This window comes from Urocitellus parryii, chromosome 2 (assembly GCF_045843805.1).
Source record: "Urocitellus parryii isolate mUroPar1 chromosome 2, mUroPar1.hap1, whole genome shotgun sequence".
Classification (NCBI taxonomy): domain Eukaryota; kingdom Metazoa; phylum Chordata; class Mammalia; order Rodentia; family Sciuridae; genus Urocitellus; species Urocitellus parryii.
The window spans coordinates 155,466,310-155,481,427 of record NC_135532.1 but is presented as its reverse complement, the minus strand read 5'-3'; the positions used below and the strand labels follow the sequence as shown (position 1 = coordinate 155,481,427).

Below are 15,118 nucleotides of genomic sequence, written 5' to 3'. Positions count from 1 at the left end.
TTGAGTTCGTATAATAGCTATGATGCACGAAACATAATTTTTATAATCTGAAATCTTTACTTTAGACTTCAGTTTGAAAAACAAGAGCTTGGTGGAATGCTCTTGTAAATCTAATAAAATTTAAAAGATTTGTATATAAGAAAGATATGAACACAACTAGTATACCAAGAAGCAAGTAACAGCACCATAATTACAATGTTGTTCTTATTTTAACCAAGTTTAGTTTTAAAGAAAAATTCAGAATCTGTAGTGTAGTGTAATCCTCTAAACTAACAGTGATGATTTAAAAAGAGTTCTACATATTAAAAATCCTGAGACTAGTTTCTCTCAATAATAAAACTTTACACAAAAATTATCTGGAAAGATAAGAGCAGATTGACTCCCAACATCACCATGTGTATGTGGGGGCAGAGGATCTTTACTCACAGAAGCCACTGGAAGCAGCCAGAGCCCCCATTCCAGAACCTCTCTGATGTCACACTTGTCGTCATGGCACTCTGGGTACAAACCCAGAAGAGCCATCTGGTGGCTCTCATTTGTTTGAGAGCAGGCGTTGAGCCAAGATGGTCTCAAATGTTTTCTCACCTTCACCCAAAACTCCAGCCACATCTGTCTGGCTTTTGCCAAGCCTTTGGGCATCCTTTAATGTGGCAGCACTGGCCACATTGAGTGCCCTCTTTTTCTCCATCCCGTGAGTATCTCATGCAAGCTGCTAGATTTCTTACAAAGAGCTAGAAGGGAAAATAGTGATAGTGAAGAGACTGGGAAGTGGAGAGAGGATCAGGAAGTGGAAGAAGGATATATAGTCAGAAGCATAGAGATCTAGAGTGCCTGATGCATTTAGGAACCTGTGGGTAATGCTAGTGACATTTGATGGTGTCTGTGGCGTGTTTCTAGCCTAGATATTTAAAACTGTCCTTAATGGTGTGAGTCCTATCTCAGGAAGGCCAGGCCTCATCGGGCACTCTGGGTTGCCCTAGACTAGAACTTAGTCTGGCTCTGTTTTCAGCTGCCGAGCCCTGGCCCAGAGTGGAGAATGGGCCCTTCCAGTGGCCACTGGGTTCCTCTGTCTCCTCAGTTTCTACAGCCTCATCTGCTTGAATATATCAGACCCAGGCATCTTGCACAGAGGTAAGGCCTCAGAACCTGGAGAAGGAGGGGGCAGCCCAAGGGCTGGGGCCTATAGGGGTGATTTCTGAATTGCTCACCCCACCTAGGGCCTCAGAATCCCTTCTCTCAATGTCATCCTTAATTAGGTGCTGGCAATTTATTTCCCAAGCCACTGAGGTGTGATAAAACAGAATCCTGGAGGTTTTCCAGGTGCTTTAGAAGACCTATCAGGCTGGCAAAAGAGGCCAGGCAGGCTCCTCCAAACCACGCAATTGATCCTAACTCCTTCCGATTTCACACAAGTCTCTAATCACTGATCACTATTCCAAAGGGTGGAGCTCCATAGAGAGCTCTTCTGGCTGGAAACCCCCTTCTCTCTGACTGCCAGCTCATGTGAGTGGTCAGCTTGCTCAACAGGAACCGGGATTCGCCTGCCCACCTCCTCCCCACCCTCTTGCTGTCTTGTGATTCTACGGGGCTGCCCCAAGCAACAGAGTGCTCCAAGGGCCTCCTGCCACTACCCAAACTTCTTCCCATGCCAGGCTCTGTCGAGCAGAAACCAGAGGCACCCTATGTGGCACACGTGAACAACCAATCTTTCCTAATGCCATGGTGTGCCAAATGTCATCTCCACCGCCTGCCCCGAACACACCACTGTGAAACCTGCAACATCTGTGTGGAGGTGAGTACTCATCCTCCCGGTCCACTCACCAACCCATCCCCAGGCACCTAGCCAGGAGAAGGAACCACCCATCATAAGGGGGCCAGGGGTCCGTATGAGACCATCTTCCCACACTGCTATAAGTAGCTCTGACACACTGTTGGTCACTTACATATGTCATTGGCTCTGTGTCTGCACCTGTCCTGAGAGACTGGCCATGCTTGCACTGGTGCTGACATGCAAAGGGCATCCCATCCGTGCTGACCAGGTGGAGTCAGGGGGAGGAAAGGCAGTGACTGACCCATCCCCTGCCTTGCTGATACTATATACCCAGACCTTTAGGCCGGCTGCTGCCCTGTTCTGGGGATCTTTGCCTGTCCCCCTCTGGGTGTCCCAGTTGGAGGGTTTCCTGGGTTCTGAGTGCTTTTCTCTTGTGTGCACACCCTGCCCTGGTTTACAAGTGCACAAGGCTGGCTGGGCAAGGCTGTTTCTTTCATCTTTATACAGTATCTGAGAAAATAGAGGCCCAGATTTATTCTACATCCTGTTCCAAGTGACACTGGGCAGGTCTTGTCTCTAAAGACCTCAGTCATGACAGGTGAACTGATGAGCCATGGAGTGCTAACTATTCTCTAGCAATGGAAATGCCGCTTTCTCCCTGGAGATGGGAGCTCAAGTGTAGGCCCACGAGCAAGAAGCCTAGAGGGCTGGGTTGTGGGAGGCCTCAGGATTTGGGGGTGCTGGAAGCCAGGCCAGATAGACCCTCAGTGCTGCCTCCTCTCCCCTAGGAATTCGACCACCACTGCAGGTGGGTAAACAACTGTGTGGGGCACCGCAACATCAGGCTCTACATGCTGCTCCTCCTCTCATTGTGCCTCTACCTGGGTGCCGTGCTGGCTAGCTGTCGGGTATTCCTGGCACACAGAAGCAACATACCCTTCATGGACCGAGCCCTGACGTATCCACAGGGTCCCAAGGGCCCACACTGGAACCAGCTCTGGTGGAGGGGAGGAAGGGGTGGTCAGCCAAGGGGCTGGGTAACTGAAGGCGGGGATGACTGGGCGGGCTAGAGGGAGAAGTCAGTTGGGAGAACCATTGGTGGATCCCTTGAAGGCCAGTGGGGGTGGGGCAGGACATGGCCTGTGGAATTGAGAATCCAGAGTGGGGGGGGGGCATGGAGTGGGGAAAGAAGGTTGAAGTGGGACAGGAAGGACCACAGTGAAGTGGGTGAGGTTGGGCTTAGGTGTAGTAGACTAATTGTCCAGTCCAGGGAAGAAGAGTTGGTGGGTGGGGGCAGTTGGGGCAGGAAAAGGAAAGGGGAGGGGTCGATGGAAAGGCGGGGCCAGGAGGGAACTGTTCCCTGGCTTGGCTTCTTAGCCTGTGCACAGCATCATAGTGGCTGTACCTTCCGCTGGCCTCAGATGATCTGGAGTCTCAAGGAAGACATGAGACAGCAAAATCAGACAATGAAAGATCACATTGACAAACAAATCCAGGAAGTAAAAGATCAATTTCACAGGGAGATAGAGGTAATAAAAAACAAACAAATAGAAATACTAGAAATGCAGGAAACAATAAACCAACTTAAAAACTCAATTGAGAATACTACCAGCAGAGTGGATCACTTAGAAGATAGAACATCAGACAATGAAGACAGAGTATTTCAACTTGAAAAGAACATAGATAGCTCAGCAAGTCTACTAAGAAACCATGAGCAGAACATTCAAGAGCTATGGGACAATATCAAAAGACCAAACTTAAGAGTCATTGGGATACAGGAAGGCACAGAGCTCCAAACCAAAGGATTAAGCAATCTATTCAGTGAAATAATACAAGAAAACTTCCCAGACATGAAGAATGTGACAGAATCCCAAATCCTAGAAGCCTACAGGACGCCGATGGTGCAAAATCATAAGAGATCCACACCTAGACACATTATAATGAAGATGTCCAACATACAGAATAAGGAGAGAATTTTAAAAGCTGCAAGAGAAAGAAAGCAGATTACATTTAGGGGTAAACCAATCAGGATAACAGCTGATCTCTCGACACAGACTCTGAAAGCTAGAAGATCCTGGAATAACATATTTCAAACACTGAAAGAAAATGGGTTCCAACCAAGAATCGTGTATCCGGCGAAATTAAGCTTCAGGATAGAAGATGAATTTAAAACCTTCCATGATAAACAAAAGTTAAAAGAATTCGCAGCTAGAAAACCATCTCTTCAAAAAATCCTTGGCAAAACATTACAGGAAGAAGAAATGGAAAATAACATTGAAAACCAACAATGGGAGGTAGGACAGTAAAGGGGGGAAAGTAGTCAAAGAGGATAACAAACCAGGTTTAGTAACATCAATAAACAAATATGGCTGGAAGAACAAATCATATCTCAATAATAACCTTAAATGTTAATGGCTTAAACTCACCAATTAAGAGACACAGGCTAGCAGAATGGATCACAAAACAAGACCCAACAATATGCTGCCTACAGGAGACGCATCTGATAGGAAAAGATATTCATAGACTGAAGGTGAAAGGGTGGGAAAAATCATACCACTCATATGGACTGCGGAAACAAGCAGGAGTGTCCATACTCATATCTAATAAAATAGATTTCAAGCCAAAGTTAATCAAAAGGGATAAAGAAGGACACTTCATACTGCTCAAGGGAACCATACACCAACAAGACATAACAATCATAAATATATATGCCCCAAACAACGGTGCTGCTATGTTCATCAAGCAAACGCTTCTCAAGTTCAAGAGTCTAATAGACCACCATACAATAATCATGGGAGACTTTAATACACCTCTCTCACCACTGGACAGATCTTCCAAACAAAAGTTAAATAAGGAAACTATAGAACTCAATAACATAATTAATAACCTAGACTTAATTGACATATATAGACTATACCACCCAACATCAAGTAATTACACTTTTTTCTCAGCAGCACATGGAACCTTCTCAAAAATAGACCATATATTATGTCACAGGGCAACTCTTAGACAATATAAAGGGGTGGAGATAATACCATGCATCTTATCTGATCATAATGGAATGAAACTGAAAATCAATGATAAAAGAAGGAAGGAAAAATCAAGCATCACCTGGAGAATGAACAATAGGTTGCTTAATGATCAATGGGTTCTAGAAGACATTAAGGAGGAAATTAAAAAATTCCTAGAGTCAAATGAAAACACAGACACAACTTATCGGAATCTATGGGACACATTGAAAGCAGTTCTAAGAGGAAAATTCATTGCTTGGAGTTCATTCCTCAAAAAAAGAAAAAACCAACAAATAAATGATCTCATACTTCATCTCAAAATCCTAGAAAAAGAAGAGCAAAACAACAGCAAAAGAAGTAGAAGGCAAGAAATAATTAAAATCAGAGCTGAAATTAATGAAATTGAAACAAAAGAAACAATTGAAAAAATCGACAAAACTAAAAGTTGGTTTTTTGAAAAAATAAATAAAATTGACAGACCCTTAGCCATGCTAACGAAGAGAAGAAGAGAGAGAACCCAAATTACTAGCATACGGGATGAAAAAGGCAATATCACAACAGACACTTCAGAAATACAGATGATAATCAGAAATTATTTTGAATCCTTATACTCCAATAAAATAGAAGATAGTGAAGGCATAGATAAATTCCTTAAGTCTTATGATCTGCCAAGACTGAGTCAGGAAGACGTAGACAACCTAAACAGACCAATAACAATAGAGGAAATAGAAGAAACCATCAAAAGACTACCAACTAAGAAAAGCCCAGGACCGGATGGGTATACAGCAGAGTTTTACAAAACCTTTAAAGAGGAACTAACACCAATACTTTTCAAGCTATTTCAGGAAATAGAAAAGGAGGGAGAACTTCCAAATTCGTTCTACGAGGCCAACATCACCCTGATTCCGAAACCAGACAAAGACACTTCAAAGAAAGAAAACTACAGACCAATATCTCTAATGAACCTTGATGCAAAAATCCTCAATAAAATTCTGGCGAATCGGATTCAAATACATATCAAAAAAATTATACACCATGATCAAGTAGGATTCATCCCTGGTATGCAAGGTTGGTTCAATATACGGAAATCAATAAATGTTATCCACCACATCAATAGACTTAAAAATAAGAACCATATGATCATCTCGATAGATGCAGAAAAAGCTTTCGACAAAGTACAGCATCCCTTTATGTTCAAAACTCTAGAAAAATTAGGGATAACTGGATCATACCTCAACATTGTAAAAGCAATCTATGATAAGCCACAGGCCAGCATCATTCTGAATGGAGAAAAATTGAAGGCATTCCCTCTAAGATCTGGTACAAGACAGGGATGCCCTCTCTCACCACTTCTGTTCAACATAGTCCTCGAAACACTGGCCAGAGCAATTAGGCAGACGAAAGAAATTAAAGGCATAAAAATAGGAAAAGAAGAACTTAAATTATCACTATTTGCAGATGATATGATTCTATACCTAGCAGACCCAAAAGGGTCTACAAAGAAGCTATTAGAGCTAATAAATGAATTCAGCAAAGTGGCAGGATATAAGATCAACACGCATAAATCAAAGGCTTTCCTGTATATCAGCAACAAATCCTCTGAAACGGAAATGAGGACAACTACTCCATTCACAATATCCCCCCAAAAAATAAAATACTTGGGAATCAACCTAACAAAAGAGGTGAAAGATTTATACAATGAAAATTACAGAACCCTAAAGAAAGACATAGAAGAAGACCTTAGAAGATGGAAAAATATACCCTGCTCATGGATAGGCAGAACCAACATCATCAAAATGGCGATATTACCAAAAGTCCTATATAAGTTCAATGCAATGCCAATCAAAATCCCAACAGCATATCTTGTAGAAATCGATAAAAGAATCATGAAATTCATATGGAATAATAAAAGACCCAGAATAGCAAAAACAATACTAAGCAGGAAGTGTGAATCAGGCGGTATAGAGATACCAGACTTCAAACTATACTACAGAGCAATAGTAACAAAAACAGCATGGTACTGGTACCAAAACAGGCGGGTGGACCAATGGTACAGAATAGAGGACACAATAACCAATCCACAAAACTACAACTATCTTATTTTTGATAAAGGGGCTAAAAGCATGCAATGGAGGAAGGATAGCATCTTCAACAAATGGTGCTGGGAAAACTGGAAATCCATTTGCACCAAAATGAATCTGAATCCCTATCTCTCGCCGTGCACAAAAGTTAACTCAAAATGGATCAAGGAGCTTGATATTAAATCAGAGACATGGCATCTGATAGAAGAAAAAGTTGGTTATGATCTACACGCTGTGGGATCGGGCTCCAAATTCCTCAATAGGACACCCATAGCGCTAGAGTTAACAAATAGAATCAACAAATGGGACTTACTCAAACTAAAAAGTTTTTTCTCAGCAAAAGAAACAATAAGAGAGATAAACAGGGAGCCTACATCCTGGGAACAAATCTTTACTCCACACACTTCAGATAGAGCCCTAATAACCAGAATATACAAAGAACTCAAAAAATTAGACAATAAGATAACAAATAACCCAATCAATAAATGGGCAAAGGACCTGAACAGACACTTCTCAGAGGAGGACATACAATCAATCAATAAGTACATGAAAAAATGCTCACCATCACTAGCAGTCAGAGAAATGCAAATCAAAACTACCCTAAGATACCATCTCACTCCAGTAAGACTGGCAGCCATTAGGAAGTCAAACAACAATAAGTGCTGGAGAGGATGCGGGGAAAAGGGCACTCTTGTTCATTGCTGGTGGGACTGCAAATTGGTGCAGCCAACTTGGAAAGCAGTATGGAGATTTCTTGGAAAGCTGGGAATGGAACCACCATTTGACCCAGCTATTCCCCTTCTCGGTCTATTCCCTAAAGCCCTAACAAGAGCATGCTACAGGGACACTGCTACATCGATGTTCATAGCAGCTCAATTCACGATAGCAAGACTGTGGAACCAGCCTAGATGCCCTTCAATAGATGAATGGATAAAAAAAATGTGGCATTTATATACTATGGAGTATTACTCTGCATTAAGAAATGACAAAATCATAGAATTTGGAGGGAAATGGATGGCATTAGAGCAGATTATGCTAAGTGAAGCTAGTCAATCTTTAAAAAACAAATACCAAATGACTCCTTTGATATAAGGGGAGTAAACAAGGACAGGGCAGGGACGAAGAGCTTGAGAAGAATATTTACATTAAACAGGGATGAGAGGTGGGAGGGAAAGGGAGTGAGAAGGGAAATTGCATGGAAATGGAAGTCGATCCTCAGGGTTATACAAAATGTCATATAAGAGGAAAGGAGGGGCAAGACAAGATAATACAAATGGAAGAAATGATTTACAGTAGAAGGGGTAGAGAGAGAAAAGGGGAGGGGAGGGGAGGGGAGGGGAAGGGAGGGGGGATAGTAGAGAATTGGACAGACAGCAGAATACATCAGACACTAGAAAGGCAATATGTCAATCAATGGAAGGGAAACTGATGTGATACAGCAATTTGTATACGGGGTAAAAGCGGGAGTTCATAATCCACGTGAATCAACCGTGTAATATGATGTATTAAGAACTATGTAATGTTATGAACGTCCAATAAAAAAAAAAAAAAAAAAAAAAAAAAAAAAAAAAAAAAGAATCCCAACATAATTCACTTCTTAAGTAAATATGTTTGAGGTTCTTTTAATCATTGGGATAAAACATGGAAATTTGTAGTTTGATGGAGGCTAGCTACTTTGAAGTGTCAATACAGAGAAGATCTTTTTGGTATAAGGACATTACTTGGTTAGTGTGAGAAGTCAGCTAAATGAAGGACACTGCTGATCTTGTGTCTATTCATGCCAATGATCAGACACAGAAACATTAAGGAATGAATAATCAGCTGAGATTCATATCTTTAGCACAGAGTGACTACACACATTTCTGAAATGTTTAGATCAGTTTTGATTTTAAATGCTATTCTTTGTAGGTAAATTGTACATGTTCATCAAAAGCTCCTGTAGATCACATGCGCTAGTGTAAGTTTGTAATCCCAGCAGCAAGGAGGATCATGAGTTCAAAGTCAGCCTCCACAATTTAGAATGGGACTAAGCAACTCAGTGAGACTCTGTCTTAAATAAAATACAAAAGTGGTTTATTATATGGTTACAGGTAATTTTATTTCTTTTATAAATTATAAATTTGTTTAGGGTGGGGAATTGATAATATATTTTGAATTTTTATATCCCTAATTATAGGGTCTTCATTAATGGAAATAAATTTTCAGGTACATTTGACTTTTTTAAAAATAGTATTTCAAGTCAGCATGGAGTGGTGGTTAAGATAAGCCACAGGCTTTGGAATTATGAGAACTTGACTTCAGATGCTGATTCTGTCACTTACTATGTAATCTTAGGTGAGTTCCTTAACCTCTCCAAGCCTGTCTCTGTATCTGCAAAACAAGATCAATCTTCCCTAAGTTGTAGGTTTATTTTTGTTGGAAAACTTCAAAATGTACACCTAGACTACTATTATGGGCAAACTATGACTTAATGAATATCGTAATGACCCTCGGACATTTTTTTTGTGCTGTGATATATTAACTTTCCAATTTTCTTCTTTTCTCTCAAACTATCAGCTTTGTTGTTTTACCATTATGGTGCTTAATATTTGAACTTGAATACAGAGTCAAATGTTTAAAAAAATGGAATGGAAGCTTTGTATGTTCTATTTTTAGTTACCTGGTAGGAGACGATTTGCTTGTAGTAACAGAGTACCTTATTGGTGGGCCAGTGACTGATGTTGTTACAGTGTTGAGAGCCACAGCCCAAGGGGCCCCAGCAAACTTTCAGACTGCCAGCTGATGATTGGCTCACAGCGGCCCCAGCAACTTCTAACTGATTGGCTCCTCTGCGGTGATGCTCATTGGGCTGTTTCCCTGCCCTTTCAGACCACGGAGCTGCTCATTGGGGGACTTTTTTGGCTCCGCCCACATGACCCAGACAATAGGCCTCAAGAACAGGAGGAGTGGGGGAGGTAGAGAGGCTGGTGGGAAGCCGGTGGTGGCAGTTGGGCTCTGAAGGTTTTTCCTGAGGAGCAGTTTTGTTTGGCGTATGTGGTTCTAAAAATAAAGTTAGTTTCTTTTGACAAGTGGCTACTGATTGTGCCCAGCCAGACTGTGGCATTACAGCAACCTTCATGGATGAGGCACAGATTGCTGCTGTGTACAGAGAGGTGATTTTGCATTCTTTGGAATAAAGTAGGGTGATGTGGGTTTAGCAATGGATGATTAAAAGGAAGATTTTCCTACAAGGGGAATTTCTGTTGTACACATTCTAAATTATTCCATCTTGTTTTATCTCAGATATGAGTTTCAGCCCTTTATATTTAGGATGCCTTGGGAATGAGTTATAGACCCTATTTTATTTTATTTTATTGCAGTATCGGGGTTTGAATCTAGGGCTGCTCTATCACTGAGCTATATGCTCAGTCTATTATTATTATTATTATTATTATTATTGTTATTATTATTATTATTTTGATACAGTCTTAAAAGATGCCTAGGCTGGCCTGGAACTTGTGATATTCCTACTTCTGTCTCTGGTGTAGCTGGAGTTACACACATGCCCAGTTAAGGCCTATGAAGATGGAAAATCACTGATAAATCTCATTATAGTCATCACAGTAGTTTATCTTCCTGTTAGGGCACTTCTGAGAATTAATGGGGGTATAATTAAAAATATGCCACTCAGCTAGGTGTGGTGGTGCATGCCATCACTCAAAGTAATCCCCATCACTCATAGGCTGAGACAGGAGGATTGCAAGTTCAAGGGTGGCCTCAGCAACTTAGCAAGGCCCTAAGCAACTTAATGTGAGCCTGTCTCAAAATTTAAAAAAGAAAGGACTGGAGATGTAGCTCAGAGGTAAAGTCTCCTCATGATAAATCCCTATTATCCCTCCTCTTGCACACTGACCCCTTCCCACTGAAAAGTGGGGACTAGAATCATCACAGAAAAAGCAAGACACATGCCTAACTTTAAGATCATTATGTCTGCTTCTGGCTTCATTGAAGGTGAAGAAATTGGTTGTTTCTTCATATTTTTAATGAATTTTCAGATGTCCTTTTTTTAAGGTAATAGAAACTTCCAAATTGCCTGATTATCAGCCAAAAACAAGTTGTAATTTTTTCTGTATTTTTTTCTATAAAGGGACTAGGTTAATGATTTGCTTATTATCATTGAAACAGATCCTACTCTGTCCTAATGTCAGAGGGATCATTGTTATAATTGACAAATTATAAATGTTTATGATAGACTATTCTATAATACACAGTGAATTAAAACTTTGTATACTACATAGTCAATTATTTTTATTCAGGTAACATTCTTGAAAATTTAATTCTAAGTTGTGTTCCACCTAAGAAGGAAGGAAATAAGAACTCTTTCATAGTTCTCAATATTATATCCCTTAACAAAGTAGGTTTTGTCACTTAAAAACTAATTAAAACTTACCAAGAATTTATCTATTTCTCCTTAATTTGTTTTTCTCACTTTTTTATAGTTGATATAAAATCAATTTCAGGAGTTGTTCTAACTGCATTCACTTGGTTCTTCTTTTCTGTGCCAAATTTTTTAAATTGTGACAAGTAACTTTCTACTTATTTGTAGTTTTCTGTGACTTCATTCTTTTCTAGAATTCTATTAAATTATACATAAGTATTATATGATTATATCATTTACATCAGTTTTTTGTTTATATAACAGTATAATACTTTGAATAAGAATTTTAGTAGTTACAAATAGTGTGCAGACTTTGTTGTTCTAATCTGATGGTAATAAGAAGGAAAATACAACTAATTATTCCAAAGTGTATAATTTATCATTTCACTTTATATTCAAAAACCATGGGGCAAAGAAATTTTTACAATCTCATCTTATTCTTGTATTTAAGGAAGGAATTTATTCTTAAATTTTTGTTTAAATATTTTTAGTTCTAGATGGACACAATAACTTTATTCACTTGTTTATTTTTAAATGTGGTGGTTTTGCTTGTTTTCTTTGCTTCAGTTTTGGGGATAAGACCTAGAACCCCACACATGCTAGGCTTGTACTCTACCACTAAACTCTACTGTAGACATATTCTTTTATTGTTGATGTTAGGTTATGGATAGAGCTTGGCATAAAATCGAACAGAGAAGAAATGAAGACATACTATATTACATTGATGAACCCCTGAATGCAACAAGACCACCCTCTATCTTACCTGCTTTTCTCAGTGGCTCACCTTGATTAGACTTCTGTGTACCTGAAGTTCAAGTGCAAATAACCACAAGTTTATTCTCTACTATTGAACTAACTTCTAAAGAACTTATGCTTATTCACCAAGTGCTGGGTACTATTAGGCATTTAAACCTGGAATGGCCTAGAAATTAGGACTTATCCATCATTTTATAAGACAGACCATTGAAGATAAAGTTTTAAAAATCAATGGCAAAGTCTGGGGATGGAACTCAGTGGTAGACATTTTGTATACTGTACACAGTGCCCTGGGTTGATGCCCAGCCCTGCAAGAACAAGAACAATAAATAAGTAAATGAGAAAGAAAGAAAGCAAAGAAAGAAGGGAAGGAGACAGGAAGAAATCAGTGATGGATGAGCTGGACATGTGACAGATATCTGCAGTCTTAACAGCTCAGGAAGCTGAAGCAGGCACATCATTTGAGGTCAGCCTGCACAACATAGAATGGCCTTGTGTAAAAAAAAAATAGGAAAGAAGGGACTTAATAAGACACTATTTAATGATGTCTCTAGATGAGATCTAAGTGTAAGAGGGGATCTTCTTAAAATTCAAGGTATTATGTTTTCATATGAGAGGATGTGTTTCTGTATAAATGTTAAGTATTGCAGGGTCTTTGGCTAAATACTACAGGCTGTGCTCAGGCCTCAACTACTAGTATAGTGACTTTGTGTGAAGTAGTGAATAGGACATTTGAGGACTGTTTCATTAATATCTGTTTTCTTTTGCTCAGAGTTTACAGGTATTGGAGTTTTTACATGCCAATCGTGTCATTCACTGGGACATAAAAAGTGACAATGTGCTTTTGGGAATGGAAGGAGCAGTTAACCTTAGTAACAAGTGAAGGAAAAACATTAATTTTTTTACTATACTTTTCTTTTTTCATATCAAAAACCCATCTCTTTGTATTTTTGAAAACTAATATATGGGAGGGGAAAGTAGCTAGTGGTAAAGACTGTGAAATGAGGACTGGATTGGTTTTAAATAATGGACCTGATATTACTTGCTGAATTCCTTGGTCAATTTAGTCTCTTTGTTTCCCTTTTCTCATTTATACCACAGGGAAAATAATAGTACCAATCTCAGGATTTTTTCGGAGGTTAAAAAAGTAAAGGACTAAGAAACAGTGCCTGGGACAGTCCTGGTGTTGGTGCTGTCTTAAAGAGATCGATTTGAATTTGTTTCTGCCATCTGTTACACTGGTTTTGCTCATTGTACTCTTCAGCATTCTCTGAGTTTCTTACAGTATAGCCTAACCAGGAGAGGGCTAGATGACCTGACCTCAGAGATGACAAGGAAAATATCCCACTTCTCTAACATTCTTCTGTATGAGACACAATAGGGTCATGAAAAACATCCTGAACTTCTTTCCTCTGTGTCCATAATCTCTGAATTCCTGCCATGCCCTCGGAGGATTCAAGCAGAGCTGTTAAACTCTAGGATTCTATCTTTAGATGATCTTAGTGGGCGAGTTGGAAATACATAATCACATACATTTTGGGTGGATACATATGAAAGTGGAAATAGAATTTTTTGGTTAATGTTTTGTGGTGACTCTGCTACTTACTAGATGAATGATCTTAGGTGATCTTAACTAGAAATATATGCCTTGGTTTCCCAGTTTGTAAATGAGAATAATCTTAATTGTAAGCATGCCTGGGACTGGGTTTAGTGGGACATGCCTATAATCCCAGTGGTTTGGGAGGCTGAGGAAGGAAGATCTCAAGTTCGAAGCCAGCCTCATTACCTTAGGCAGAGCTTAATCAACTTAGCAAGATCCTGTCTCTAAATAAAATATTGAAAAAGCCTGGGAATGTGGCTCAGTGAGGAAGCACCAAGGTTAATTACCCAGATCCAAGCTTGAAAAAATGCTACCTATCTTGTAGATTTATGGTGAGGATTAGATATTTTTACAAGGTACTTGGAATGGTACCTGGCTTTTATAAACACTCATTTCCATTATAAATATGATTTTTCAGTATTCACTCCTATAGAATTACTAAATATTCTCTGAAACATGGTGAAGAAATTTATCTTAAATGGCGAGTGTAAAGGATGTTAATTTGGTGTGTTTATACACTATAATATATTAAATGAATTAATATAAAAGGATTGCTTAAATTAAAAGTTTATAAAATCTCCTACTTATGTAAAACAACCCCAACACTTCATAGATATTATTTATTCTCATGGAAATATAAAACAGTCTAAAGCTTATAGACCTGATGCCAGTAGTGACATAATTTTAGAGGTGAATGAGAACACAGATACAACTTATCAAATTTCTGGGACACCATGAAGGCAGTTCTAAGAGGAAAGTTCATTGTATTTAGTTCATTCCTTAAAACAAGGAAATGTCAAAAAATAAGTGACTTAACATTACATCTCAAAGCCTTTGAAAAAGAAGGCAAATCTACACCAAATGCAGTACAAGAAAGGAAATAATTAAAACCAGAGCTTAATTTAATGAAATTGAAACAAAAGAAACAATTGAAAAAAATTGACAGAATAAAAAGTTGGTTTTTTGAAAAATAAGATTAACAAACTCTTAGCCATGCTAACAAAGAGAGGGAGAGAGAAAAGTCAAATTAATAACATCTATGGTGAAAAAGAAAATATTATGATATACACTACAGAAATACAGAAGATAATTAAAACTCATTTTGAAACCTTATACCCAATAAAAAAAGAAAAAAAAAGAATATCGAAGGCATCAACAAATTTCTACAATCATACGATTTGCCCAAATTGAATCAGGATGATATACACAAGTTAAACAGATCAATTTCAAGCAAAACAATAAAAGATGCCCTTAGAACTCCACCAACCAAGAAAAGCTCAGGACAGGGTGGAAACACAGCTGAGTTCTTCTAGTCCTTTAAAGAAGAACTAATACCAATAATCTCCAATTGATTTCAGGAAATAGAAAAAGAGGCAGCATTTCCAAACTCATTCCTGATTCCAAAACCAGGAAAAGATACATCAGACCAACATCTCTAATGAACATAGATGCAAAAATTCTCTATAAATAAATTCTGGCAAA

The 15,118-nt window shown here is 39.0% G+C and overlaps 1 protein-coding gene across 1 annotated transcript; it reads left to right on the top strand.

Annotated features, from left to right (window-relative positions):
* Positions 1-563: 563 nt before the first annotated feature.
* On the top strand, positions 564-3,196 carry LOC144253418 (palmitoyltransferase ZDHHC19-like). The gene is made up of 5 exons (XM_077795519.1): positions 564-691; positions 1,010-1,131; positions 1,653-1,792; positions 2,560-2,729; positions 3,160-3,196. The coding sequence occupies exons 1-5, from the start codon at positions 564-566 to the stop codon at positions 3,194-3,196; spliced, it is 597 nt and encodes a 198-aa protein (XP_077651645.1).
* Positions 3,197-15,118: the final 11,922 nt, after the last annotated feature.

Coding starts and splice junctions, on each gene's coding strand:
- LOC144253418 (XM_077795519.1), top strand. CDS start 564: ATGGTCTCAAATGTTTTCTCACCTTCACCCAAAACTCCAGCCACATCT. Junction 1,793..2,559: donor CCTGCAACATCTGTGTGGAG/GTGAGTACTCAT, acceptor CCTCTCCCCTAG/GAATTCGACCACCACTGCAG. Junction 2,730..3,159: donor TTCATGGACCGAGCCCTGAC/GTATCCACAGGG, acceptor GCCTGTGCACAG/CATCATAGTGGCTGTACCTT.